Source organism: Ailuropoda melanoleuca, chromosome 9, assembly GCF_002007445.2.
Source record: "Ailuropoda melanoleuca isolate Jingjing chromosome 9, ASM200744v2, whole genome shotgun sequence".
NCBI classification, from domain to species: Eukaryota; Metazoa; Chordata; class Mammalia; order Carnivora; family Ursidae; genus Ailuropoda; species Ailuropoda melanoleuca.
In genome coordinates this window covers 63,086,739-63,113,978 of record NC_048226.1, presented here as the reverse complement: position 1 = coordinate 63,113,978, position 27,240 = coordinate 63,086,739, and the positions used below count along the sequence as shown (strand labels likewise).

The following is a 27,240-nucleotide window of genomic DNA, read 5'->3' as shown; positions in this document are numbered from 1 at the left end:
CTCAAAACCGCTATCAACAGACACACGTACCCCCTACCTTCAGAAATGACCCAAAAAACCACGAAAGTCAACCCTTGATCCTTAGCCTGTTTTTGTGCAGCCCAGAAAAAGAACGGATTTTACATTTTTAAAGGATTGAAAAAAGACAAATATGAGCAGAGACTATATGTAGTGACTATCTGGCCTTTTACTAAAAGTTCGCTGACGTCTGGCCTAAAGGGGTAGAGGTTGCCGGAAGATAGCCAAAGCCAGTAGTCACAGGAATGTCTACCACATCACAATATTCTGTCCCCACACAGAATACTGGAGGGAAATAAGCTCTGGAGGAATAGTAGTAGGAGAGTATATTCCATTCAAACCACTGTTTTCTCTCCTCTATAAATAAGAGGTATCAAGCCTTCTCACCTTTGCTCAGGTAATTCCTCTATGAAGCCTTCTCATCTTCCTAATCCTCTAACCGAATGAGACCATAGGTAACTCCTACCCAGCACCAATACCTTCTCTAACTGCTCGATGCTACAACCATCAATTTAAGAGTTGATTAGATATTACTATTCCTATAAAATATTACTCTCTCAACTGTACTATAGATTTCCTCAGCACAGATCCCTCCCTTCCTCTGATCTCTATCCATCTACCACAGCACCTACCATTTCTCAGAATCTATTGACCTAAATGATGGCATTAAACGCCATTTCGTGCCAAACACCATCTGTTTCCTCCAATTTTTGCAATAGCCCTACCAGGTAGGTAATGGTAAAACCAAATGGATGAAGAGACTAGAATTTAGAGAAGTTTTGTAAGTCACCCAGTCTCCTGGCTGGTAGGCTGGTAGGTAAGAGAGCCGGAATTACAATACAGCTCCGACTATGTGTACATAATTCCCTGCACCAAGATAAGAAGCTTGGCTTAATTCGTTTTGTGAATACGTTATGAGATGATTTCTAAATGTATATATAAAAGCCAAGTGAAAAAGATCAAAAGTAAAAATGTAAAGTATCCTGTCTGGGTAGATGTGAATTAGTAAATGAAGAATTATTTACTGAATTCTGCTTTTAAAGTAGGAATATGTTCTAGACATTTGGCTAACTTGGTTCCACATGACACGTCCCAACAGGTTTCCCTTCAAGACTGCACACACCAAGGATCAGCAGCTCTAAGCTCCTGACAACTTTTAGAAGTCACCCAACCTCCTGCATGCCCAAACCAAAACCAAAACTTACACACATTTACACACACACACACACACACGCAACACACACCCTCTCTTCAGAAGGCTCGTTCAGTTCATAATCCTTACCAGAATTTACCGTAAGTAACAAATAAAGGGAGGGCAAAAAAAAAAAAAGTTTTAGTACCAATTCTTTCCCCTATCAATTTATAATTATATATTGAATGACTTGCTGCACGTCTGATCTTGAGGGAAGGGAAGATGAGTCTATGCTTCCTGATTTATGGTTCATCATGCAACTTACTCATGCTGCCCTGGAGGCAGCCACAACAGCACGAACAGGCTTAGCCAGCTTTACGATGAGAAATGCCATGAGGAAATGAGAAAGGGTAAAGCCAGACACGGTGGGAACACTAACATTTCAGGCTATAATTGAGCAAAGTGCAACATTTATACCAAGCTTACAGAAGTCCAGACTTTGCCTTTATTTGAATAGGAGGAATGTTTTCCTTAGTGCTACCTTCAGGGAAACGAATTTCAGGATTCAACCCAAATTTGTATTAGCTGAAGGTGAAATTCAGAGAGCAAGATTTTACACAGTTCATCAATATTACCTCACCATCTCAAAAAAAAATTAAATTAAATTAAATTAAAAAAATTAAAAACAAAGCTCGCCACTATTAGCTCATCCACTCAAAAGTTACCTTTTCTGGCTGCCTAAAAATAGACACATTTGGTTATAAATATTCGCTTGTGACATCTTTTTCAAACTAAATTTTTAGCTTATACTAGGAGAATCACATATATAAAACAAATACACCGTGGAATGTTTAAGTTACATTGTAACTGCATCCCAATTAAAAATTCTAACCCCAAGCCATTTTTCCCTGCCATAGACCCTTCAGAAGACAAGTCTGTTTCCTCTCCTACTCTGCTCTTTTATTTAAAACACAATGGCTTAATGGCCAGATATATTACAATGAAATGCCTATGCTAATGAACAAAGGAATAGCCAACAGAATATGGGAAGAGAAAAGTTGTATTGGTACCCCAAGGAAGAAGTGAATTTCCTACAATTAGGAAAGAAAGAAGGGAAAGAAGTGATAAATTACCCTTAAATGAGTTGCATAATTTAAAAAAAAAAAAGTTCTATAAATAATCTTCTGTATTTTAAAGTGAGCTCTGAAAGAGGCAAATCAAGAATGCCACTATAAAATATAACTAGGAGTCAAGGCAACAAAAACTTTTTCATACCAGTAATAAAATGCTGGGGGGAAAAAATCTAAAACCACCGTTTTAACTCTATTCCAAGAAGGCTTACTCTTTCCAAGAGGGAAAACAATAAGACCCATCCTAACAAATACTACTTCCGGAGATATTATTGTAACAGAACACAGAACTGACAGCTCGGTTATACCATCAAAGAAATGAGATAGGAAAGATAGACATAGGGGCTAATTCAACATAAGAATGAACATTTTTACTTTAGAAAAAGACACTTAGGTGGGATAAACAAATTAGGAAAGGGAGACACTATGAAAACAAGTCTTCTAAGGCCTTCTAAAACAAACCAAAAAATTATCTTGAAACTCCCAAACTCACATTTTAAAAGTAAATTATTTTATAATTAAAATAAACCACACAAAATTAACATAACTGAGTGCTGGCCAAGAATATACAGTATTTCTAGTCACTTATTATAGACCGCAAACCAGAGTATTTGCGGATTTGGCTCATTCCACGCCGATGTCATGCCAAAGATAATTTCTTCCCCCCTCCAGCTAACAAGGTCAACTACTAACCTAGCTTAACTGTACACCTGAAGATCTTTAAAATCCCTTTCATACGCAGAAAGGTACCAAGGAGGATTCAGCACTCCCCTCCCCTTTTTACGCAGGGCAATGAAGGTTTAAGCAACTGTGAAGGCCCAGTTCAGTTTATCAGAATAAGCTTGGAAGTGAGGAGTTAACCACACATACAATTTTACAAATGCAGAAGCAAAATTAACCTTGAAGATTAGCTGTACTAACATGTACCTGACGTTTTAAAAGGTCTATATCCAATCTCACTCAAAGTCAAAACAATTTTTTTAAGTGTAAAACAGTTTAAATAAGGTCTTGAGGGGCGCCTGGGTGGCACAGCGGTTAAGCGTCTGCCTTCGGCTCAGGGCGTGATCTCAGCGTTATGGGATCGAGCCCCACATCAGGCTCCTCCGCTGTGAGCCTGCTTCTTCCTCTCCCACTCCCCCTGCTTGTGTTCCCTCTCTCGCTGGCTGTCTCTCTATCTCTGTCAAATAAATAAATAAAATCTTTAAAAAAAAAAAAATAAAAAAAAAAATAAATAAGGTCTTGAATCAGTAAGCAAGTCCTTTTTTTAAGTCCTTGGAAGCTGTTTTTCTTCATCTGAGACCCCCCAACAACCCAGGGAGGTTCAAAGGGTCATAGTCAACATGGGAAAGTGTGTGGCAGGCCAGGCACTGGCTAAGTAGTTGCATGTAGTATCTTACTATTCCTTACAATAGGCATGGCCATTTTAAGATGGGGAAACTAAAGCTGAGGGGCGCACAAAATTTGCCCCCAACAAATCGGACTCCAAAGCTCATGTTCTTAACCATTCTCCTGTTAAGGCTTTTATCTCCATCTTTTTTTTTTTTTTTTTAAAGATTTTATTTATTTATTCATGAGAGAGAGAGAGAAAAGCAAAGGGAGAAAGGAACCGGATGCAGGACTCCATCCCAGGAGGCAGACGCTTAACCAACCCACTGAGCCATCCAGGCGCCCATCTCCATCTTTACTATATGGGAAAAATAGGCCAATGTCACTGTGTTAGTGTATGCACACACACAAATCCTTCACCCCATCAAGAAGTGGTGAGACAGACAGACAGACAGACACACACACACACACACCACACACACACACCCCCCTACTAACACTTGGATGGGCAGACAAGGGTGGTTTAGTGATCTTTTTTTTCCATCCTTACAGTGGAAAACTGCACTTGTGAAATGGTATTTGCTGATAATGAACAGCACATATGGATGCAACTGGATAGAAATTTTACAAAATTAACTCCTCTTTCTTGCTGAACAGTTCACTATGTGTTCAGGAAACACAGAACATACACCTAGAAGGGACATTATCTATTTAAATAGCCAACATCACCCTCAAATGAGCTTTATAAATTCTAGAATATTACCCCCTAGTTAAGGATCACGATTTTTACATCAGAACGACTCTGGCTCAAAGGCTGGCACTTCTAGCTAAAACCTCTAAGTCTCAGTTTCCCCAGCTGTAAAAAGGGGATGACACTCCTCCACCAGCTGTGAGGAGACTGCTGGTGGCATATATGGTAAGCACTTAACTCACAAGTTTTCTTTTACCTGCTCTCCTTACAAGGCCAGATTTTATTAAAAAGTTCTTATTAAAGGCTTGGCAAAGTATATACAATGGAAGAGGTCTTGATTAATGAGAATAAATTATATAACAAAGCTAAGAAAATAACAAAGCTAAGAAAACATAGGTTAAGAAACCAGCAGGAAGTAATTCCATCCACCATTGGGGGAAAAATAGGGTTGCTTTTCTTTTAAATGGATAAAAGTCAAACAGTCCCATAATCGAAACACCTTTTTCACAGGAGAAAACTGGTATTAATTTCCTCAAAAAAATCTAAGATTCTACCCCCCCTACCAAAATCAGTGGCCCCAATTCCTATTTTCACACCCTTACCACCTCATCTGATTAAATAAAAAGCTTACAAAATGTTACCCACAGTTCACCTGCTAAATGAGGTCTTCTCCCAAGACTGCATACTTTAAAAGGCAGGTAACAAAACTGCAACTTGAAGAACTCAGGGAGGTCCACCACTAACACCAGAAATGGTCTCAGAACCAACACAAAGACAAAAGAGGGAAATAAGTGCTAAATTAAGGACCAGCACTACATTCAAGAAATTCCTAAATCCTTTATTTTATCAAAGCAGTCCTGCTTTTTCATTTACACAGCTCTTGGTCATTTACAAAGCTTTCGTTTGGGAATACCTGAGATAAAAGGGAGGCTTGGAGAAGACAAGTAACTTTCTCAGGAAAGGGAAGATGCATATTCTCTTACTTGTTCCTTTCCAAGGGTTGGCAAGAGCCTCTCCTTCCCCTGGTTTACCTGGTTGGACAGGTAATCCCTCAGGAGCAAATGACTCCCCATCTACTTGGCAAAACCGTCAAGGACCTGTAATGACCATCTTTAGATTTCCAAATTCAGTGTCATTTCCATACTCAAAAGGGAAATACTTAGTGATCTGAAAGAACACAACTCCTCAGTCCAGACATTGTGGAAATCCTCTGCATAGATAAGGACAAGTGCATAGTCAAATTTGGTATGATTGTTTTTGACCTGGGAACTTTGGTGGCACAGTCAAGGAAATAATGTTTCCTCTCAACAGAGGCATAAAACAATTGATCACAGCTGCAATGTAAAAAACCACTGACAGGAAAGCTTAAGATTTCTTACCTTAAATGGGAAAGAAATATGCAGATAAAACATTAATAAGAGCAGTTAAGATTAAAATTCTATTTCCTAATTGGGAATAAAACTATGAATCTAAGACTCTTCCAATGTAAGCCCAAAGAAAGTAGGATATAATTAAGATATTTAAGAAATAGAAAATACCCTAGTTTTTCCGATGAATGCATTACTAAATGGCCATGAGCTCCTTCATATTTCAAGTGTCGTGTGCCTGAAATGGAGCCCAAGCTAGCTTTATTCAAAATTAATTTGTTTACTATAGTCAAGTATTTCTGATTTTCATCTTCATGGCGCTTGAAAAAAGAACCACCAACAAATCATTTTAGAGCTAGAATTATAATGAATGACAAAAAATAATTGGCAAACCATCCTTTCTCTTCAATGTCAGATAGTTCCATTTTTATTTTAAAAAAATACTATATACTGTTCTATAAGTACTTAAAAAGTACTACATACTGCTGTGTAGATAATAAAGCACAGAGCAAGTAAGAAGTCCAGATTACCACATTAAAAATAAAAATGCTCACCAATAACCCCAAATTTTATATACATGAAGGTCTCAAGAAGAAACAAAGGAGAAAAAAGAAAACAGATGAACATCTAATAAGTTTTCCCTGAACTATCAACACATTGAGAAAACTGAAAACCCAAATATAAGAACCTCTTGCTTGTAGCTAGGGAAATTTTTACTAGCATATGACCTATAACCACTAGGGAAAGATTGTCTTTGCCAAAAGAGGATACTGAATAGTCAAAGATAGTTCTTAATATACTGCTTTTTCTACTCAAATTGTCTTTTTCTAAATTAAATAACTTATTAGATTTTCCCTCCAACTATTTTTTTTTCCTAGATTTCTTTGGTTCTCTATTTTGTCTACCTTAGACTACCCAGACTCCAGATCTGTGAGAACATAATATTTCTGTTGTTTAAGCCACAGAGTCTCATAGTATTTGTTATGGTAGACCTCAAGGACTAATACCACATTCAAACCAACAAAACAATTAGTAAGAATTTTCAATTCTTACAAGAATTCCCTCAAAATGAGCTTACTGCACCCCCTCCAAGCACTAGTAGTGATGCTAAAGCAAATTTCCAACTACTTCCAGAAAGAAGGCAGATGCAATGGGTTTGACCTGCTTACAAGGGGTTAGAAAAAACGTGCAAACATTTTCCAATCAGGAAATGAAAGTTTGCAATAAAACAAGAATCAGGCTTTAGCTCTTGAAAAGAATGAGAAAGTTTAAGAATAAACATCTATAACCCACAAGTTTCCAAAAGTAACTAAATTCGACTTCAAGTTGGTTCTCAGCAGCTTTGGGTGAGTTGCCCAACTCTTCTATTACTCAATTTCACATCTGATGTTAGCATATGACTACTTATGGTTAGCACTTTAAAGACTTACTGGATGAAAGATGATGGGTCAGTCATGACTACAAGATTTGTGATTATAAAATTTGGTTTTACAATACACACTGCAGCAAATATACTACCTTGGTAATGAAAGAATTTAGGGGTAAAGTCCCAACATCATTTTATCATCTCAAAAGATGACTTATTATAATCACCACAATCTCATATGTATTTGAGAAACCCAAGAAGGGTTAAGAGGGGGTACCAATGAAATGCTTGTGAAGGGGCACCTGGGTGGCTCAGTCAGTTATCTGCTTTGGCTCAGGTCATGATCTCAGGGTCCTGGGATCAAGTCCTACCCACATCAGGCTCCCTGCTCAACAGGAGTTGGCTTCTCCCTCTATCCCTCCCCACTGCTTGTTCAAGTGCGCTTGTGCACACGCGCTCGCTCTGTCTCACACATACATACATACACACACACACACACACACACTCTCTGTGAAATAAAATCTTAAAAAGAAATGTTTGTAAAGAGCAAATACCCACTACTTAAAAAAAAATTCTTATCCATCCAAAAGATGTCAAAGTCCTAAAACCAAGATAATGAAGAACAAGTGGCCTTAGAATCAGTATCAAAGAAGGTAGTCTTCACGATCTTTATCAACCAAAAAATTCAGACACTCCCATAATGTGACCTTGAGTTCTATTTTAGATGTGCTCAACTCATAAAAATCCAACTCTAAATCCATCTAACCTAATCAGTATTCAAATTCAGTAAATCCTAACTACTTTCAAAGATACCTGTAATTGTACTATTAGTTCTTCCTAGTACAATAGACAAATTTTGGACAGCGCAATTTCATTCATATACTAACAAAGTTAAAAATATTTTAGGGGTGGGGTGCCTGGGAGGCTCAGGAGGTTAAGTGACTGACTCTTGATCTTGGCTTAGGTCATGATCTCAGGGTAGTGAAGCCGAGCCCTCCATCTGGCTCTGCATTTGGTGAAGAGTCTGCCTGAGATCCTCTCTTGCCCTCTTCCTCTGCCCCTACCCCCACTCATGCTTTCTACATAAATGTTTAAATAAATGTCTCCAACTCCTGTTTTCGGTTCAGTTCACGATCTCCTGGGTCATGGGATCAAGCGTTGTGTAGGCTCACTTCTCAGTAGGGAGTCTGCTTGAAGAGTCTCTCCCTCTCCCCCTCTCCCCACTCTCATGCTCACATGCTCTCTCTCTCTCAAACAAATCTTTTAAAAAATATTTTCAACTTTCTTGAATTGCCATTTTATCTGGAGCTACCTTTTCAAATGATTCTTGGGTAAATCACTTAAAAGGATACACTCTGTCATTGCTGCAACATCCAGTTTATCAATATCAGGTGAACCAGGGCAACACTTCTTGAATTCTTTTCGTAGGTCAAAAAAGGAATAGAAGCATTCAGGCAGTAATACATTCTGAGGAAGGACAAAGGTAGACACCGTTAACTAGATGAATTTAGTTCAGTGCTTCTCTACTAATCAGAAACCTAAGAATTGAATGGAAGTATATTTCACCACAATTAAATTTTTTAATCAAAGAGTGACTTTATTTTCTAGTACAGTATTACATCCTATATACAAGTGTCATGGAAAAAATATCTTATTTTAAGGTAATTAAATTTGTGTTCCATCATGCATTGAAGCTATAATACATTTGGGCTATCACGTATTTTCTGATTGATAAAACTACACTATTTTCAGCCATAATCATTTCAGACCATCTGTATTTTCAGGCAGCAATATTAGCCCTTTCAGTTCTCATAAAGATGCCTATGTTTACAGTGTCTACCTAGACACAGGATTCAGTTACAAAACATAGTACTTTTAAATACTGGTTTCATGTAATACATACTTTTTGTACTGAAATCAGAGTAAGATAGTAAATTCCTGATTACCTAAAAAGGATGATTTTTGTGCCAAGTTGTAGTCCCACATTAGTTTTCCTGACCAAGATTCTGGCTATACCTGAGAACTCAAATTAAACTTCAAAAGAAAAAAAAAAAAGAAGAAAAAGATACCACAAATCTCAAGAGCAAAGGAGAAATAGTTACCTGCTGTTCCACTAGCACGACTCTTGTGGTTCTTAAGCTAGTTCAACTGTCTGGGCAAATATTACACTATTGTGTTTTTGTTTCCCCTACTGGGGAGAAAAACCCCATGTTGAATAACTTTCAAAGATGAATTTTTAAAAATTGAATTTAGATTTTTCTTACAATCTCAAAATAGTTTCTAAAAAAAAAAAAGTTTCTCTTCACTCACTGGGAATTTCTACCCATTTACACATTAGAAAGTCAAGGAATAAAGACTTCTTAATGTTTGCATCCTGTAACATTTATCCAATAATAGCTCTTTCTATCCAGATTTCCTAACTGGATTCTATTAGATGTAGACCTGCTCCTGCTATATTTAAAATAGATATTGGGGCACCTGGCTGGCTCAGTCAGTAAAGCATGTGACTCTTGATCTCAAGGTTGTTGAGTTCTGGCCCCACACTGGGTATAGGGATCACTATAATAAATAAATAAAATCTTTTTAAAAAATAAAATAGATATCATGGTCAGTTTTCAAACTAGTTACTAAGAAAATGGTGAATCTTCAAGATTACCTACAAGAATCCTCATTTAAAGCTGTTGGTTAATGAGAATAACTTCCATGTTCAACAATAAAAGGTTAGTTTAAATGGCTGTATCCACTTAAAATACTGAACATTTAATTCTTAAAAGACGTTATACTAAATTATAAAGTAGGCTAAAAAGTGCGTAGTATGAATGCTCCTCGTAAAAATAGGCTTTTCTACAAACACCTGGAAGAATATTTTCAAATACGTTCTTACTAGAGAAAAACAATTTAATATAGTTTTCTGAATGGCAAGATTATTTTGTTTTATGATTTTCTCTTTTGCAATGAATAGAATTACCTTACAATACTAGTTTGTCATTTAAGGATACTAAACTAACCGTTTTAGGTTTCTTTATCAAAACCCTGATAGAAATGACTCAAGAAAATGTCTCAATTATTCTCTGGAGGTTTTCCCGAATTTAAAGCAGTCCATTTAAAATAAAAACAGTTTTCCTTCAGTGCAATAGGGATAGGATTAAGTTTTATCCGTCTCCATAGGAGTTTGAGGGGAAGAAAAAAATTCTCATTTCTATTTCTGGATCAAGGGTATAGCAATTGGTCTAGCATCTAATTAATGAAAAACACTCCCCCCTTTTAACTGAGTAATTACTAAGGCTGCTATAAAAGAAGTGGTTTTCTCAACTCTTAAGATATGGGAACTTGAATTTCTCTCAGACTTTTGAAACTGTCATTATATATTTAACTTGTATCTTTCCATTTCTTCCCTAGTGAGGTAAAAAGAAAAACCTGCACTGACTGGCCACTACACTTGTGACATCAAGTGTCAGTCTAAATCTTTCTTTCAAGACTTGCCTCATCCAGTTTCCTTAAAAATATTTCATCTTTTCAAGTTCAGTATTTGCCTACAATAAAAAGTTACAGCTCAAACTAATTAAGTTGATAAGATCAACTATATTAGCAATGATTGGCTACACTGGGTCTGCCCTCTACACTCTCCATTTTCCCTCAGCTCCTCAGTATTCTTCCCAGGGATAGAAATCACGTATCTACATAAGGTTGTATTTTTCTCACTCCATATTCTTTTCCATATCAGAAAGACCAGCAAAGTAAATGAGGAGGCTGAACCTACTGTTTTGACACAATATTTAATCAGTTTTGAACATTTACTTTAAGTCAAAGTGCAGTATGCTATAATTAATGTTTCACTAGTTATATGGCTGTCTTTACACAGTACACAGCTCTTAAATGAAATTAGTTACAATTAAAAAGGTTTAATTCAACCTTTTACTTTGCTCCTTCCTAAGATAAAGCACTTTCCACACAGATGGGACTACTACAATGTCTTAAAACTTAAAAGTAAATGTTTTCTCCTGCCTACTTGCTGTTAATTTCAAAGTCAAAAAGTCAGCTAATATGCTTTGGAAAAGACAGAACATCAACCATCTCAAAAACTTAACATAAACAAAAAGAGAAACTTTTATGAAGTCACCAGACAGTATCTATAAAATTACTGCCATCTCAAATAGCTCTAATGAAGGGTCATGAAGTTTTTGTGGTAAAATACACAGAACACAGTATTTACCATTTTAACATGTAAGCATACAGTTCAGTGCCATTAAGTACGTTCACGTTGTTGTGAAACCATCACAACCATTCCTTTGTCATCTTCTCAAACTGAATTTCTGCCATGAAACAGTAACTCCCAACATGCATCTTTTTCAAATGGAGAAACTTGGATAAATCATTAAACACACACACCTCCAGTCACCCCCAAAGGTCCAATCATTCTCTGAGAAGCCAGCACTCTTACCTTCTTGGAAGCCTCAGGATGCAGGATTTGCCTGACATGAAGCTGCCCATCAGTACAGAGACAGAAGGAGGTTCCAACCCCAATATTCAGTTCATTGCTTACTGACTGGTTAAACTGAAAACAAGACACAAGGATGCAACTGAGGCAAGATTTCCAAACTCTGGCAGAGTGGCCCCACGTGTTGATAACCAAGGAAAACCACACTGCCATGTAAGGGGACACCAGTGCTGGGGCCAACATCAGAAAGGCTTCATTCCCACAAACTGTCTAGACTCCTTTAGAAAGGAAAGCTTTCCAATGAACCCACATTTCACAGACAGGAGAATTTAGCATACACATTCTTCCTTCCATGCCCTCTTCTATTTTTGCAATAAATCCACAGTCAAGACTTTTAAGTCAGGTCTCGTTTCATCAGCAGGTTGCCTTCAGATTACATCATTCCCTGGTGTTACTTTGTTTTATGTTTGGATGTTCCGAGATTAAGAAAGATCCCGTTTGTGATAAACAAATGTGGTTAATGGGTATAAGGACCTCTGGGAAGTCTGGCAACACGTTTCCTGGAACAGAACCCAAAAATGATAGCTTACCACTGTTAATTCGCAACTTGTGTGCTAGGGCAGGGGACGTGAGAGATCTGACCCGCACCTGTGCACAGGTGTGTAGCGCCCCGCCCTATCCCTGATCCAGTACCCGTCAGAACCACGAAGTAGCCGGGTTTTGGGTCACCTCAATTCCATTAAGAGGATTCCACCAGTTTCACAGTGACCCTACGAGCAGCCCTACAGGTTCCGGCCTGCAAACCCTCCCCTGCGCTAGGACCAAGGCCACTGAAGAAGTAACAAGGCAACCAGAACCGAGTCTTTCGGAGTCCAGAAGCTTGAAACCAAGCAGGCACCCTCAGTACGGGGCCACCTCTCGTTCGCCTCGCGGGGACCACCCTCTCCTCTACACCACAGCAACAGCGCCCTCTATCCGAGGGCTGAGCCATAGACCCCGCAGAGAACAGGCGCAGCTGGGGTCTGGACCCGGGGATTCGGGCGCTAGGATTCAAACAACCGCTCATCATTCAATTGGTAAAACCCGACTGATTCCGAGGCCCCAGGAACGACTCGAAAACTCGCGACTTTAGGACCACGAGCCTAGGGGCTGGGAGGCTTGAAGGAGCAGCGACCTCCTCCCAAAAGGTCCACCCGGGCTTCCAGACCGGGTTTCCACCCACGCGGCCGAGCGTCTCGCCACCCTGACCCGGGATGCGCGTGGACCCGCCGGCGAGGGCGTGGGACCTGGTATGGCTGCCTTGGGCGGGGGGAAATGCCTGCGCGGCTTGGAAAAGGGTGGGCGGCGCGGCCCAGGGCTGTCACCTGTCGGAGGGCTTGATCCAGCTGCGGCGCGGAGGACAGACTTTCCGCGTCGATCTTAGTTTCTTCTTTACAATCCTCCGTCAGCTCCAACTGATCCGGCCTAACTAGTACTTCATGCAACTGTCCCACCTCCAGAGGGGAAAGAAGCTGGGGTCAGTTTTCCCTTTCCTCATTTGGAAGCCTCCATATTCACCCTCCTTCCTCGCTCCCCTGCCCGGGCGGCCGGCGCCTCTCGTGGGGTCTGGCCGCAGAATCAAAGCTCACTTGTCGCGAGCGGCTCCAGTGGCAGAGAGGTCGGCACGGCCCAGCCTCCGGCCCCACCCCCACCCGGATCAGGTCGGAAAGGCCCTGGAAGTGGGAACCCGGGCCCCAGGATCCCACCCCGGCTCCGCGGGACGTCCCCCGACGGGCAGAGAACCTGGCTCGGCTGCACCCGGCCTCCCCACCTGAGCCAGATCTCGGATTAGTGAAACGGTTCCAAAGCCTCTGGCCAACACGTTTGGTTTTACTCTGGATTCCGTAGGCCTCGGGTCCAGCCTCAGAAGTAGCCAAACAAGAACACTTGTTTACCGACTCCCCAAACTTCTACAACAAACTTCTTGCCCCATTCCTATCATTTGGACAGAAACCTGGAGAAATACCTTCTTGTTGGCCAGATCCACGACTTTCCATAACAGCAGGATCAGCTCCTTCTCATCCGAGCCCAGCTTGGCCCCGGTGGCCCCAGCAGTGATCCCAAAAAGCACCACCAAGTAATCCGGAGACGCCGTCATGACGATAGGTGGGGAGGGGGAGAGGGGGGTTGGGAGGCGGTGAAGTGGGGTGGAAGTGAAAACGAGAGAACCTGTGCTAAACCCTCTTCTAAGAGAAAAAGAGCGCCCACCCCCCCTCCTCCTCGCCGCCGCTGGTGCAAAAGGCGGTAACCAACCACCCAAGCCCACACCTGGCCGGTGCTCCACACCCAGGGCAGGAAGGGGGGTGGGAAAGAGGGCGCAGAAGGCCTGCCCTTTTTGTATTCAATTGCCCGTGCGTCTATGCAAAAAGCCAGGAGCAGGGCTGCACCCCGGGTGGAGCGCGCAATGGCTGAAAGCTTTTCTGTTTTGGGATGTGGCTCTACCTGCCCGCCCCTTCCCCCTCCCCCACGTGGTGCAGGTAAGAGACACCTGGCGGCGCCGGCCCATTGGCTCCTTCAAACCACGACGTGGCAGCGGTGGGGGAGGAGGCCGCCTGGGGAAAGGGGAGGAGGGGGCGGGAGACAATGGCTGGATGAATGGAGAGGAGAGGGCGAGAAAGAAGGAGGGGGAGACGTGAGGGGCGGGGAAGAAGCGGTTGCCACCTAAAAGGTAGCCCAGGCTAGACGGGGAAAGGGTGAGGGGTGAAAGGCGCGGAGGGGAGTGCCGGAGTCGCTTGTGGGGGGGGGGAGGTCACCCCTTCCTTGAAGGTAATGGGGAGGGATGGGGGGCATGGAAAAATGCCGACTGTGGGGAGCGAAGCCGGAGGTTCTTTTAAAAGGGTCAAGGGAAAAGGCCTGGCGCGGGGAAGCGAAAGGAGGCCAGAGGTGAAGCCCTGGGTGCGGAGCTGCTCAGGGCGCGGCGCCCCGAGAGGGCGAACCGCGGAGGGAGGTACGGGTCAACGGTAGCCGGGAGGTGGCGGGGGCAGTTCCCAAACACCGGAAAAACCGCTCCCGAGCCCAACACACCTTTAAGTGCAAACTGTAGGCGAAACCCCGTGGGCCCTCCCCCTCTGCGGGCCGGAGCCCGGGCACACGCTGCTCTAAACCCCGGGACGCTGCGCACCTTCCGGAGACAGAGCCAGACGCCCGGGGATCACACTCCGCCACCAGGTTTCGCCCGAAGACGCAGACGCAGCGCGCTACGCAGCAGGAGGCCCCCGCGAGGAAATTTAGGCACGATGGACCCCACTTCCTTGTCTCAACTACTCCCTTAATTGCTGTGTCTTGTTTGGTCCTGGCTGCTAGTTGGAGACTAGAACCTTCTCCATGCCTGGGCCCACTTCCTTTGGTTTGCCCTGGGCTCTAAACAAAACGTATACACTAATGTTTTCCTAAATCAGGCCAAAGCAAATTTTTTCCTCAGTTCCCCGCTCTGACCCCATGCCCCCTGCTCATACCTTTGCCTTTGTACTCCTGTGTCGATTTGGCCAACCTTGCGAGCCGTCTCCCTCTTCTAGCTAAGCTAGCTCTGCACAGAGGCTTATGCGCCCACCATTACCACCCAGCTACCAGATCGGGAGGTAATGTGGTGGGACCTTTTGACATGTGAGAGAAAAGCGCCAGAGGTGACGTGTCCTCGAGTTTTATATTTCAAACTTATCTACTCTGGGAAACCGAAATCCATCTGTAGTATTACTAGTTGGGCCCCAGGTAGACACCCTTTACATTCATGGTGTGAAATCAGGCAAGCATACACTCAACTGCCGTAACCCACTCCGGGTACAAATCTGAGAACCTGACAGGGTGCGTGCGTGTCTGGGGAGGCTGAAGCTCTTGCTTCCCCCACCTGCAGGAAGCGCGGGCAAAGTGGGGAGCCGCGGAGGATTCGAGTGGCGGGAGGGGGGTGGAGTTGGAGGAGCCCAGGGCCGCGTTGCGGCGCTTCTTGGCAGGACCGAGCGGGCGGAGGCACTGCTCCCCGTGGCGCAGGTAGCAGCTCGCGTCCCGGGAGAGCGGGCGGAGGCTGGGCTCTGCCGGGGCCAGGCAGAACTTCAAGGTACCACGAGGGTGCTCGGTACCATCCTCGTCCGCAGCTCGAGGTCCAGCGGCGCGTGCTTTCCGGGCCTGGACTTCAGGATGAGGGGTGGGACAGGAGCCCCCAGCCGTCCTCCTCTGGCTTGCAGCGGCCGCCTCGCCCCCCACCCCCGGTCCCCGTGCAGCGCTCCCCCGCCCGCAGGCGCCGCGGGGGCAGAGACTGGGCGCGGAACGAGGCAGGGAGGGACCTGGAAAAACCACCCAGATTGCATTGCAGTGGGCGAGGCCGCCCGGAGGAGCCGGTTCCCCTGAGCCGCCTCCCCGCGGGGCGTTCGCGGTGCCCGGTTCCCAGGTGCTTGGCTCTGCCTGGGCTCGGGAGGTGCCGCCTGGCGGGGACGCGGGGCTCGAAGCGTGGTAGCCCACGCCCGGCGGACCCGAGCGCTGCTACGACCTCGAGGACGGCCAACGCTGGGCGGCCGACAGTGGCGGAGAAAGTGGTCTCAGCCGCTCAGGAAGTCCTGCCCCGCCGGTCCTCTGTGGCCTCTGGTATTCGGATTAATCATTTGTGCGGCGCGTTTGGATAAACCGAGAACTTTATTATCGGCTCGCTCGTCAGGGATTCCGCGGCGCTTTCCATATTAGAATCGAATCTCAGAGCTGTTCCTTTCCAGAGACCTGTCTTCTAACTGTTTAAGGAAGTCGGATCCCTGGGCTCTGATGTTTCTAATTTAAACTTGAATTTGGCACTCAACAAATATTTGTTGAAAGATTTTCATGAGTAACACCCACCCATTTTTGCAGCTCTTGCTTCGTAGCGAGGGCATAGTTCATCACTGAGAAGGGGAGATTCTGAAAATGAGGGTCTACAGGTAATTTAAGTCTCAAGTGTTTAAGAAGAGTAGGTGCTAATTTTTCGACGGGCAAACCTACTTTTGTTAAATAAATTAAACTCTTGTAAAATGCAGGAATGCCGAGAAAAAAAAATCTATGCAACACTGCAGTTCTGAATACAAAAATGTTTTACTGTCTATCCCACCATCTAGAATAATTCTAACATGCTAAGAATCATCAGTAGGAGGTGGCAGGCAGGGACCTTGAAGGGTAGTTCACTCTACCTATGGTCTTCACTCAAGACCACACTTAAAACTCCCAAAATAAATGGCAATCTGTTTTTGTGGTATGTTTGTGTGTCTGTGGATTTAGCAGCAGAGACCCAGTTGTGCGACAGGCTCCACAACATCTTGCCTGTATTCATGAAAATATTAAGGTTATGAAGGACAAAGACTGAAGAACTGTTCTATATGAAAGGACTGACTTCATGAGACAGGACAACAATGCAACATGGATCCGGACAGGGAACTTTTTTTTTCCTTTAATGGACATTATTTGGGGGCGCCTGGGTGGCTCAGTGGGTTAAGCGTCTGCCTTCGACTCAGGTCATGATCCCAGATCCCCAGGATGGAGCCCCTAATGGAGCCCCTAATCGGGCTCCCTGCTCAGTGGGGAGTCTGTTTCTCCCTCTGCCCCTCACCCACTCGTGCTCTCTCTCTCTTTAAAATAAATAAAAAAATAAATAAAATCTTTTAAAAAAATAGTGGACATTATTGAGATAATAGGAAAATTTTGAGTAAGGTCTGTAGATTAAATAATAGTATTGTATCAGTGTTAATTTCCTGATTTTTATATTACTGTGGTTTGATAGGAGAATATCCTTTGTGTTAGGAAATACCCTCTATTAAGGGGTAAAGGGAATAATGTATCGTTTTACTCTCAAACGATTCCAAATATATATATATATGTGTGTGTGTATATATATATATATATATATATATATATAGGAGAGAACATGATAAAGCAAATGTGGCAAAATGTTAACATTGGTGAATCTGAGTGAAGGAGTTTTTTATACTATTCTTCACAACTTTTAAAAGCTCTTAAAAAAATTCTTAGAGAAATTTTGGTGCCACCACCACTTGATGTTTAACAAGGCTCTGTCTGATGACTTTCTATGTTAACCTAATCCTTCTTCCTATAGAATGAATCCATTTTCTTTGTGTTTTCCTTGGTGAAAGAAGAAGGAAATAAAGGTCATCACATTTTTTGTTTAACAATCCTCTTAAATCCTTTAAGATTGTTCTTAAATAACTTTCCTAGACTAAATTACTGTAAACTCTTGAAGCTTTCACTGTGAGTCTTTTCTACGTTTGATTATCTTCATTACACTCCTTGGACCCTTTTCTTTTTATCACTTTTAGAGAACAGCTCTTGAACTGGACAGAATTCAAATGCCTCTACCATGGCCTGACCATTGACACAGTGGTATCCCTATGTTATGTTTTGGTTTTTTTTTTTTTTAAGATATTTGTTTGTTTGTTTTAGAGAGAGAGTGCAAGTAGGGGGAGAAGCAGAGGGAGAGGGAGAGAGAATCTGAAGCCAACTTTGCTCCAAGTGTGGAGCCCAACGTAGGACTTGATCTCACCACGGTGAGATCATGACCTCAGCTGAAACCAAGATTCAGATGCCTAACCAACTGAGCACCCAGGCACTGCTCTATGTCATTTTCTTATAACTTGTAATGAAGTTCCCTTTTTAAAGACTATAGTAGTAACACTACATTTGCTGGCTCCAGTTTTGTTAGAGATCTCTACATCTTTCTTGGAGTTCTCAATTGCACATACCTAGCTATTCCCTTGTACCTGTAACAAAAGTGTCTTCAAGGGACTCCTGGGTGGCTCGGTTGGTTACACATCTGCCTCTGGCTCAGGTCATGATCTCAGGGTCCTGGGATCGAGCCCCACTTTGGGCTCCCTGCTCAGTGGGGAGCCTGCTTTCCCCTCTGCCTGCTGTTCCCCCTGCTTGTGCTCTCTCTGACAAATAAATAATAAAATCTTTAAAAAATGTTTTTTAAAAAAAGAGCCTTCAAAAGCAAATCAAAGTATGGATCTTGGAACTATCCAAATAGACACCATGAGCAAAGCTCACCCTCCTGAGTTGAAAAAATTTATGGACAAGAAATTATCATTGAGATTAAATGGTGGCAGATGTGTCCAAGGAATGCTATGGGGGTTCGATCCCTTTATAAATCTTGTGTTGGTGAATGTGTGGAGATGGCAACTCATGGGCAACAAGAATATTGGAATGGTGGTAATACGAGGAAATAATGTATCAGAAGCCTTGGAACAAGTATAAACAATGTGTGTGTTCACCAGAAGAAATCAACTGCTTCCACATGTCCCCTCTACATAGCACCTGTTTTACTACAAAATAAAAATCAGGTCCTGTGCATTTTCATTTTGAACTTTTTTGTTAAATCAACTTTAGTAATAAAAAAAAGTGAATCAAATGTTCTTGAATTAGAGTGGTGATGGTTGGTGGTGAATATAGTAAAAACCACTGAATTGTACACTTGAAAAGGTGAATGTGAATTATATCTCGGTTTTTTAAACAGCAAATCAATGTAAAACCCTGTGATCTGAGGCTACCACAAGCCACTGATATTTCTTAGTTATTTGTTTTAGATGCAGTTGTCAAAGAGATCACATTTTATATTCACTCCCTGGAAAAATCCGACCTCTCTGAAGGTAAAGGGAAGTGATGGTCAAGATAACTAAATACATTATAATTTTCTGTGGATTACTCGGTGCATCACATATTTAAACAAATTACTGGTCTGAACCTTTATTATAGCAATTATTATGGATGGTCTGTATGGAAAAAGTATGGGTTTATTAATCGGCCCTGCCATTTGCTGCCTCATGGCCTTGAATGTGTCCCTTAGCTTCACAAGGATTCAGTTTTTCACCTGTAAATATGGGGATGATGACAATGTATATGTCATAGGTTTTCGGGGGAGAAGAAATGTATAAAGAAGTATCTTCCTTCAAGAAAACAAACCTGAGAACTAGGAAGTTTACTATTCAAGAGCAATCTCCAGGTGGGGAGGGGGTCTCTTCAGACAACCACAAAGGCCTTAACCTTCTGACCTTAGTTAGCTTAGACTAAAGACACCATCAAGGCACGCTGAAACATTTAAACAAGACTTTACTGGCTGTCATGTCATAGGGAAATACACAGAAAAATTACATATAGGGGAATGCTCTATGAATCGGGACAAGGTGCCCCTTCTCCTTAGGAACCACAGATGTACTTCACTCGACGCACAGGGAAATGATTCCGCCCAGAGAATTCCTCCTTCCTTATTCCTGGCCTCATGCCCTTTGCCCAGCAGCACATCCCTGCCTCTCCCAAAATCCAGATGGAGAGGGAAGCACGGCAGCAAACCTTATCTTTTAAGTCAAGGTGAGTTGATGGGAGTCAGTATTTAGATTTTATTTTATTGTTTTGTAATCTCTACACCCAACATGGGCTTGAACTTAAAACCCTGAGATCAAGAGTCACACGTTCCACCGACTGAGCCAGCCCAGTGCCCCACTGCATTGTCCTTTTTTGTCTCATTCAGTCTCCCACTGGAAAAAATCACATGTCAGAATTCTGAAGCCACTGCCTTGATCCCTTCCAAAAATTATCAACAAATTGATTTAACTAAGACTCACTTGTGTTTTAAAAATTAATATATATTGGGGCACCCGGTGGCTCCATTGTTTGGGCTACCGACTCATGATTTCAGCTAGGTCATGATCTCATAGGTCATGGGATTCGGATTGCTCTCAGCAGAGAGTCTGCCTGAGATTCTCTCCCTCTGCCGCTCCCCTGGCTCAGGCTCGTGTGCACACACTCTCTCTCTCTCCCCCAAATAAATAAATGTTTTTTTAAAAAAAGATTTTATTTATTTATTTGAGAGAGAGACAGAGCACGAGCAGAGAGGAGGAGCAGAGGGAGAGGAAGAGGCAGGCTCCCCGCCAAGCAGGGAGCCCGATGTGAGACTTGATCTCAGGACCCCAGGATCATGACCTGAGCAGAAGGCAGACACTAAACCAACTGAGCCACCCAGGCGCCCTCAAATAAATAAATCTTTAAAAAAATAAAAATATATATTTACTTAAAGTAGTACAAGCATGTCCTCTTATAAGTCTAACTAAGCTACATGGTTTATAATAAAAAAACTGCAGTTACCTGTCTCTCCCCTGAATTCTGACTCCTGCTTCCCAGAGGCACCTACCCACTTTCAGCTATTTTCTGTTCTTGTAACCTCCTCATTTGCAACTAACATGCATTTACTAATATTGCCTACCTCAATCATTTTCTTTTGTGAAAGTGCATCTCACAGGTACATGTATTCATGCCACAAAGGAAACAACACTTCTACGAGGGTACACCGATGCTCCATGTTCCCATCCAACACAGCTTGCTGAAATTTACAGCCAGGCTGACATTCCGTCCGACTATACTCCAAGGAAAGCTGGGTAAAGATGACCACGGGCAGGTGCAGGACTCGAAGCTTTCAAAGCTTTGCTTTTTTTTATCAGCACTCCTGATTTTATAAACCATAAGCCTGCCAACCCATTCCTACCCAAATCTCCTGGTAAACTTGGGTATAGTGGGGCTTTATGGGGATCCAAACATTTTTAAAAAGGCTTTGAAGCATCTCAGCGCAGCACCACCAGCTAAAGCTACCCCAGCCGTCGTGGCGAATGACTCAGAAAGGTTCAAGCCGACTTCAATCTTGTTGCTCCTCTTTTCAGACTGAATTGGAAGGATGGAATAAATTATATATTCTTGAGCTGAAATCTGAAATCCATCTATGATGCTTCTCGGAGTCAAGCCCTCAGTGATTACCACTATAGATTATGTACTTAAAATGCAGCCCTGTATTATTTTTTTTAAGATTTTTATTTATTTATTTATTCATTTGACAGAGAGAGAGAGACAGCCAGTGAGAGAGGGAACACAAGCAGGGGGAGTGGGAGAGGAAGAAGCAGGCGGAAAAGCCTGATGTGGGGCTCGATTCCAGAACTCCAAGATCACGCCCTGAGCCGAAGGCAGACCCTTAACGAGTGAGCCACCCAGGCGCCCCGCGGCCCTGTATTATTTATTTCAAGTAGGCAACGGCTTTCTTTTCTTCAAATTCTAGACTCTCAACTAATGGTTACTTTTCGCTGCTTTTATTAAACTCTTCTCTTTATGTGTACTTTTTTTTTAAGTTTATTTTTTGCAGTAATCTCTATACCCAACGTGGGGCTCAAATTTATAACCCCAAGATCAAGAGTCACATGCTGTTCCAACTGAGCCAGCCAGTCACCCCTATATGAAATTTAACAACCAGCAGAACTTGCTCATGCTTAGAACGTGGGAAAGAGGTTGGTGAGGATATCTATCAATTATGCTGACCTTAGAGGAAGAATAACATTTCCAAAATAGAAGAACTGCTCCCAGTAATAGGACATCCCTTTCTTATTCAAATCTGTAGCCCTGCTTTAGAATCTATTTGAATCAGCATGCATTTCTGCAACAATATTTTGAGTCAGATCATTCTGGAAGGCAGCCTAAAAAACCATTAGCACTTCCTGTAAGGAGTGGTCCATTAAGTTGATGGGAAAGAGAGCAGAAGGGAGATCTTTGTCTTTATAAACATGAATAACAACAATAAAATAGCCTTTAGTTATTAAATTGACACTATATATATTATCTCGTGATTCTCACAACAACCAAATAAGGTAAAAGCATTGTGTTTTTTAAAAAACTTTTTGATTAATTAATTTGTCAGAGAGAGAAAGAGAGGGAGAGGCAGATAGAAGGCACAAGCAGGAGAAGCAAAGGAAGAGGGAGAAGCAGGATCCCTGCTGAGCAAGGAGCCTGATTCAGGACTCGATCCCAGGACCCGGGGCTCATGACCTGAGCCAAAGGCAGACACTTAACCAACTGAGCCACCCAGGTGCCTCTAAAAGTGTTGTTTTTTAACCCCCCTTTACAACTGATGAAACCAGAGGTTAAGAATAACTTGGTGAAAACAGCATGGGAGGCACTGGCAGAGCTGGGCTTTATACCTAGGGAGTCTGACTCCAGAGACTGCATTTAGCCACTACACTGTACTTAACATGAACCACGTTTATACTCTAGAAATCTTATTAATAAACTAAAATAGGGCAGACTGTCACAAAGTAAAACCTATCTCCCAGTGAAAGCTGAGTTGCAACATATACACATAACCAGAAATAAGCCACAAAAGCGAAGCTATGGTAAGCTGATTTAATAGTTTTAGTAATATCACACCTTAAATTTTATCAAGTAACCTGCATTTTATACTGCAGCTTGCTTACAAGAGAACCATGAATTATGAAGTACACTTGAGACCCATGAAGGATACAACATTCTACAACAGTTATAAATAACATGGTAGTCAAAATAAGCATTAAATCTGTCATCAAAGCTTATTATTTTCAAATTTGGTAGAGACTTTTGTAAATTTTCTTCCAGCTCCTTTTCACAAGAGGCCAAAGAAATAAGTGGCTTGCCTAACCGAGGTGTCCTGGCTAATTAGCAGTGGGGCTGTACTCAGAGCTCAGGTCTCCTGGCTCCTAGCCCAATGCTTTTTCCCTATAGTGTCCATGACTACCCAGAAAGTGTGTTCCCTCTGAGAGTGTGATAGGCTTTCTAGATGGGACTCAGAGATGTCTGTGTAGCTGGTTTTGGTGAAAATGACCTCTCTTGTTAAGGTTTTGGTAGGGAAAAGAATCTCCGTTGAGAGATCTTCCTCACTCAATGTGCAGGATAGAAAGAGGACTTGAGCATCCACTCCTGATGCTGACACATTTCTTCTTGCTGTCCTGGAGTCTGATTCCACAGCTACCGCCTGACACATGGAGAATTTAGAAGAGTTTTGATATGGAGGCAGCAGGTAGGGGGTGGAGTTTGGATGAGCCCTTCTTAAAACTGTCCAAAGAAATGTTAATGGAGGCATTTTTTGAAATTGGTCAATCTCTCTGTAGAAGATACAGATACAAAAGACTTGCTCTCTGCTGTTAGGGAGCTTGAAATGTGATGACAGAGGCGATGCTCAAACAGCTCAGCTGACTGGTGTGGTGTGGACCCCCTAAGAGCATGGCTGTGGCCCAGAGCAAACATAAGAAGGATGATACAGCAGATGGGCTACACAGGAACGTTTTTCTTTTCCTTTTTCTTTTTATTTATTTTTTAAAAGATTTTATTATTAAAAAAAAAAGATTTTATTATTCGTTTGAGGGGTGCCTGGGTGGCGCAGTCGTTGGGTGTCTGCCTTCAGCTCAGAGCGTGATCCCAGTATTCTGGGATCGAGCCCCACATCAGGCTCCTCCGCTGTGAGCCTGCTTCTGTCTCTCCCACTCCCCCTGCTTGTGTTCCCTCTCTCGCTGGCTATCTCTCTCTCTGTCAAATAAATAAATAAAAATCTTTAAAAAAAAAGATTTTATTATTCGTTTGAGAGAAAATGAAAGCGAGAGAGATCACAGAGGAAGAGGGAGTGGGAGAAGCAGACTCCATTGAGCAGGGAGCATGATGCGGGCTCTATCCCAGGACCCTGGGATCATGACCTGAGCCCGAAGGCAGACGCTTAACCAACTCAGCCACCCATGCGCCCCTCCTTTTTCTTTTTAAAGATTTTATTTTTAAGTAATCTCTACCCCCAGTGTGGGGCTTGAACTTACAACCCCAAGATCAAGAGTTGCATGCTTGGGTGCCAGGTGCCTCAGGAATGCTTTTCTTTCTTTCCATTTTTTAAAAAAGATTTATTTATTTATTTGAGAGAGAGAGAGAGAGAGAGAGAATCTCCAGCAGATTCCCCAGCGAGCCTGACTTGGAGCTCTATCTCACAACCCGAGATCATGACTTGAATCGAAATCCACAGTTGGATGCTTAACTGACTGAGCCACCCAGGTGCTCCCCCAGGAGCTTTTAGAATTTAATTTAAAAGCATTTAGAAGGCTTTTCTAACCTCTGGGTTAACAGTATGGCTAGCCCATTTTCTACGCTTGCTTTGTTACCTCTTCAACTCGTGCGTCCTCTGTCAGCTCTCCATCTTCTTTGTCGGACGTCTGGTCTTCAGCTACATTCTTCACACTTAGGTGTTATCTTTATTGACCGACAGCTGGCTAGCAAAATTCCTCCCATGGTTTGGTCAGTGGCTCTATTCTTCTTTGGCATTGTGCCCTTCCTTACCTTCCCTACTCTCAACATGATAGCAGCAACCATCACACAGAAGAAGCGGCAAATTATATCTGATGAGGGTTCAGATCAGGCATTCTGAGTCCTGCCTCATCCATCTCCAGCCTGTCTTTCCAGCCCTTTTCTCTCATTCTCCATTTCCCCAACATATCAGTCATAGACAGTAAACTTTTACTGTTTCCTCTTTTTCGAGCTTCCTTGCCCTTCTAGGCAGGACTGGTCAATTGCTCCTTTAACCTCCCACAACAGCCCAACACTTCCTAATGTATAGTATTTAAAGAACCTATCAGCCCAGGTGGCTTCACTAGGGATTCTACCAAATATTTAAAGGAGAATTGACACAAATCCTTCACAAACTCTTCCAAATAGAAGAGGAAGGAACACTTTCTCTACTCATTCTATGAGGCCAGTATCACCTTAGTACCAAAACCAGATAAAGACATCACAAGAAAACTACAGACCAATATCCATGATGAATATAGAAAATAAAATAAATTGGGGTACCTGGGTGACTCAGGTGTTTGAATGTCTGACTCTCAACGTTAGCTGAGGTCTTGATCTCAGGGTTGTGAGTTCAAGCCCCACCCAATGTGGAGCCTACTAAAAAAAAAAAGAAAAAAAGAAAAGAAAGAGAAAGAAAGAAAAGAAAAGAAATCAAATTGAATCCAGCAACATATTAAATAGATTATATACTATGACAAAGTAGAACATATCCCAGGAATGCAGGGTTGACTCAAAACTTTAAAAAAAATCAATGTAATAATATATTAATAACGGACAGAACCACATGATCATCTCAATTAACCCAGAAAAAGCATTTGGCTGGGTCCAACACTGTAGATGATGAAAACAAATCAAATCAGGAGTAGAAGGAACTTTCTCAACCTGATAAAGAGTATCTATGAAAAACCCACCTGCTAACCTCATACTTAGTGATGAAAGACTAGAAACTAAACAGGGATGTCTGTCTATTCTTGCTATTTCTATTCAACACTATACTGGAAGTCCTAGCCCAAGAAATTAGGTAAGAAACACCTAAATGGGAAAGGAAGAAATAAAACTATTCACAGATGATATGACATTATACATAGAAAATCCAAAGGAATCCATCAAAAAAAATTGGAACTAAATAATTAGCAGCAAGGTTGAAGGATATAAGATTAATATACAAAAATCAATTGTGCATTAGCAATGAACAATCCAAAATGAAATTTAGAACAATTGAATTTGGGGTGCCTGGGTGGGTTAGTTTGTTAAGCTTCTGACTATTGGTTTTGGCTCAGGTCGTGACCTCAGGGATATGAGATTGAGCCCCGCATTGGGCTCCATGCTCAGTGGGTAATCTGCTTGGGATTCTCTCCTTCTCCCTCTCCCTCTGCCACTCAGGCTCTCTCTCTGTCTCTCTCAATCTAAAAACAAATGAGTAAAATCTTAAAAAAATTAATTTTACAATCATATCACAAAGATAATTAGGAATTAATTTAACAGAAGGAATTAGAGAAACTAAAGAAGACCTAAATAATAGGAAGACATTTCATATTCATGGATTGCAAGACTTAATATTGTTTAAATGGTAATATTCCTCAAATTGATGTATGGATTCAATCCCTGTCAAAGTTCCAGTGGCCTATTTTGCAGAAACTGACAGGCTGATTCTACAATTCATCTGGAAGGCCAAGGAACCATAACAGTTAAAACAATCTTGAAGAAGAAAATAGTTTGAATACTCTCACTTCCTGATTTCAGAACCTACTACAAAGCTATAGTAATCAGGACAATGTGACTGGTATATGGCTAGACATATAGATCAATAGAATTGAGAATTTTAAGAAATCCTTTAGTTTGTGGTGAATTTATCTTTTACAAAGGTATCAAGATCATTCAATAGGGAAAGAATGGTCTTTTCAGGAATGGTACTGGGACAATGGCATAGCCATATGCAAAAGAATGAAGTTAGACCTTGTCCATACACTATAGAAAAATTAACTCAAAATGGATTATAGAACTAACTGTAGGAATGTGGTATATTCATACTTTGGAATGTTATTCAGCTATAAAAAGGAACGGAGTACTGATCCATGCCACAACCCAGGTGAAACGTGAAAACATTATGTTAAAGGAAGGAAGCTAGTTACAAAAGGCCACACATTGTATGATTCAGTTCATATGAAATGTCCAGAATAGGCAAATCCATAGAGACACGAGGTAGATTGGTGGTTACCAGGGTTTGGGAAAGAGAAGGGAATGGGTAATTTTTATTAATAAACATGGAGTTTCAAAAAAACAAAACTCAGGGGCGTCTGGGTGGCACAACGGTTAAGTGTCTGCCTTCGGCTCAGGGCGTGATCCCGCCATTATGGGATCAAGCCCCACATCAGGCTCTTCCGCTATGAGCCTGCTTCTTCCTCTCCCACTCCCCTGCTGTGTTCCCTCTCTCGCTGGCTGTCTCTGTCTCTGTCAAATAAATAAATAAAATCTTTTAAAAAAAAAACACCAAAACTCAAAACCAAAAAATATGCAGTTTCTTTTAGGGGATTTGAAATTTAGTTAGTAATGTTGGTTTTATAACTCTGTGATACACCCACTGAACTGTATACTCAGAAAGGAT

General features: G+C 42.2%; 2 protein-coding genes and 1 pseudogene across 6 annotated transcripts in view; 1 reads left to right on the top strand and 2 right to left on the bottom strand.

The window, feature by feature from the left end:
* Positions 1–13,979, bottom strand: part of ESRP1 (epithelial splicing regulatory protein 1) — a 57,023-nt gene extending 43,044 nt beyond the window's left edge. For 4 of the 5 annotated variants that reach the window (XM_019807327.2, XM_019807328.2, XM_019807329.2 and 1 more), the window contains exons 1-4: positions 13,474–13,605; positions 12,833–12,961; positions 11,472–11,585; positions 8,383–8,497 (exon numbers count right to left, since the gene is read on the bottom strand). In XM_019807327.2, coding sequence (XP_019662886.1) covers positions 8,383–8,497; positions 11,472–11,585; positions 12,833–12,961; positions 13,474–13,605 — 490 coding nt within the window. Of the gene's footprint in view, positions 1–8,382; positions 8,498–11,471; positions 11,586–12,832; positions 12,962–13,473 lie in introns of all 5 variants that reach the window. The other variant, XM_019807330.2, reaches the window with a different exon arrangement.
* Positions 13,980–18,503: 4,524 nt separating this feature from the next.
* Positions 18,504–18,779, top strand: LOC109490739 (annotated as a pseudogene).
* Positions 18,780–20,878: 2,099 nt separating this feature from the next.
* LOC109490738 (ATP synthase subunit ATP5MPL, mitochondrial-like) lies at positions 20,879–21,081 on the bottom strand. Its single transcript, XM_034668511.1, is given in 3 exon segments — positions 20,879–20,956; positions 20,958–20,982; positions 20,984–21,081. Coding segments are annotated over 3 exon segments (201 nt in total).
* Positions 21,082–27,240: the final 6,159 nt, after the last annotated feature.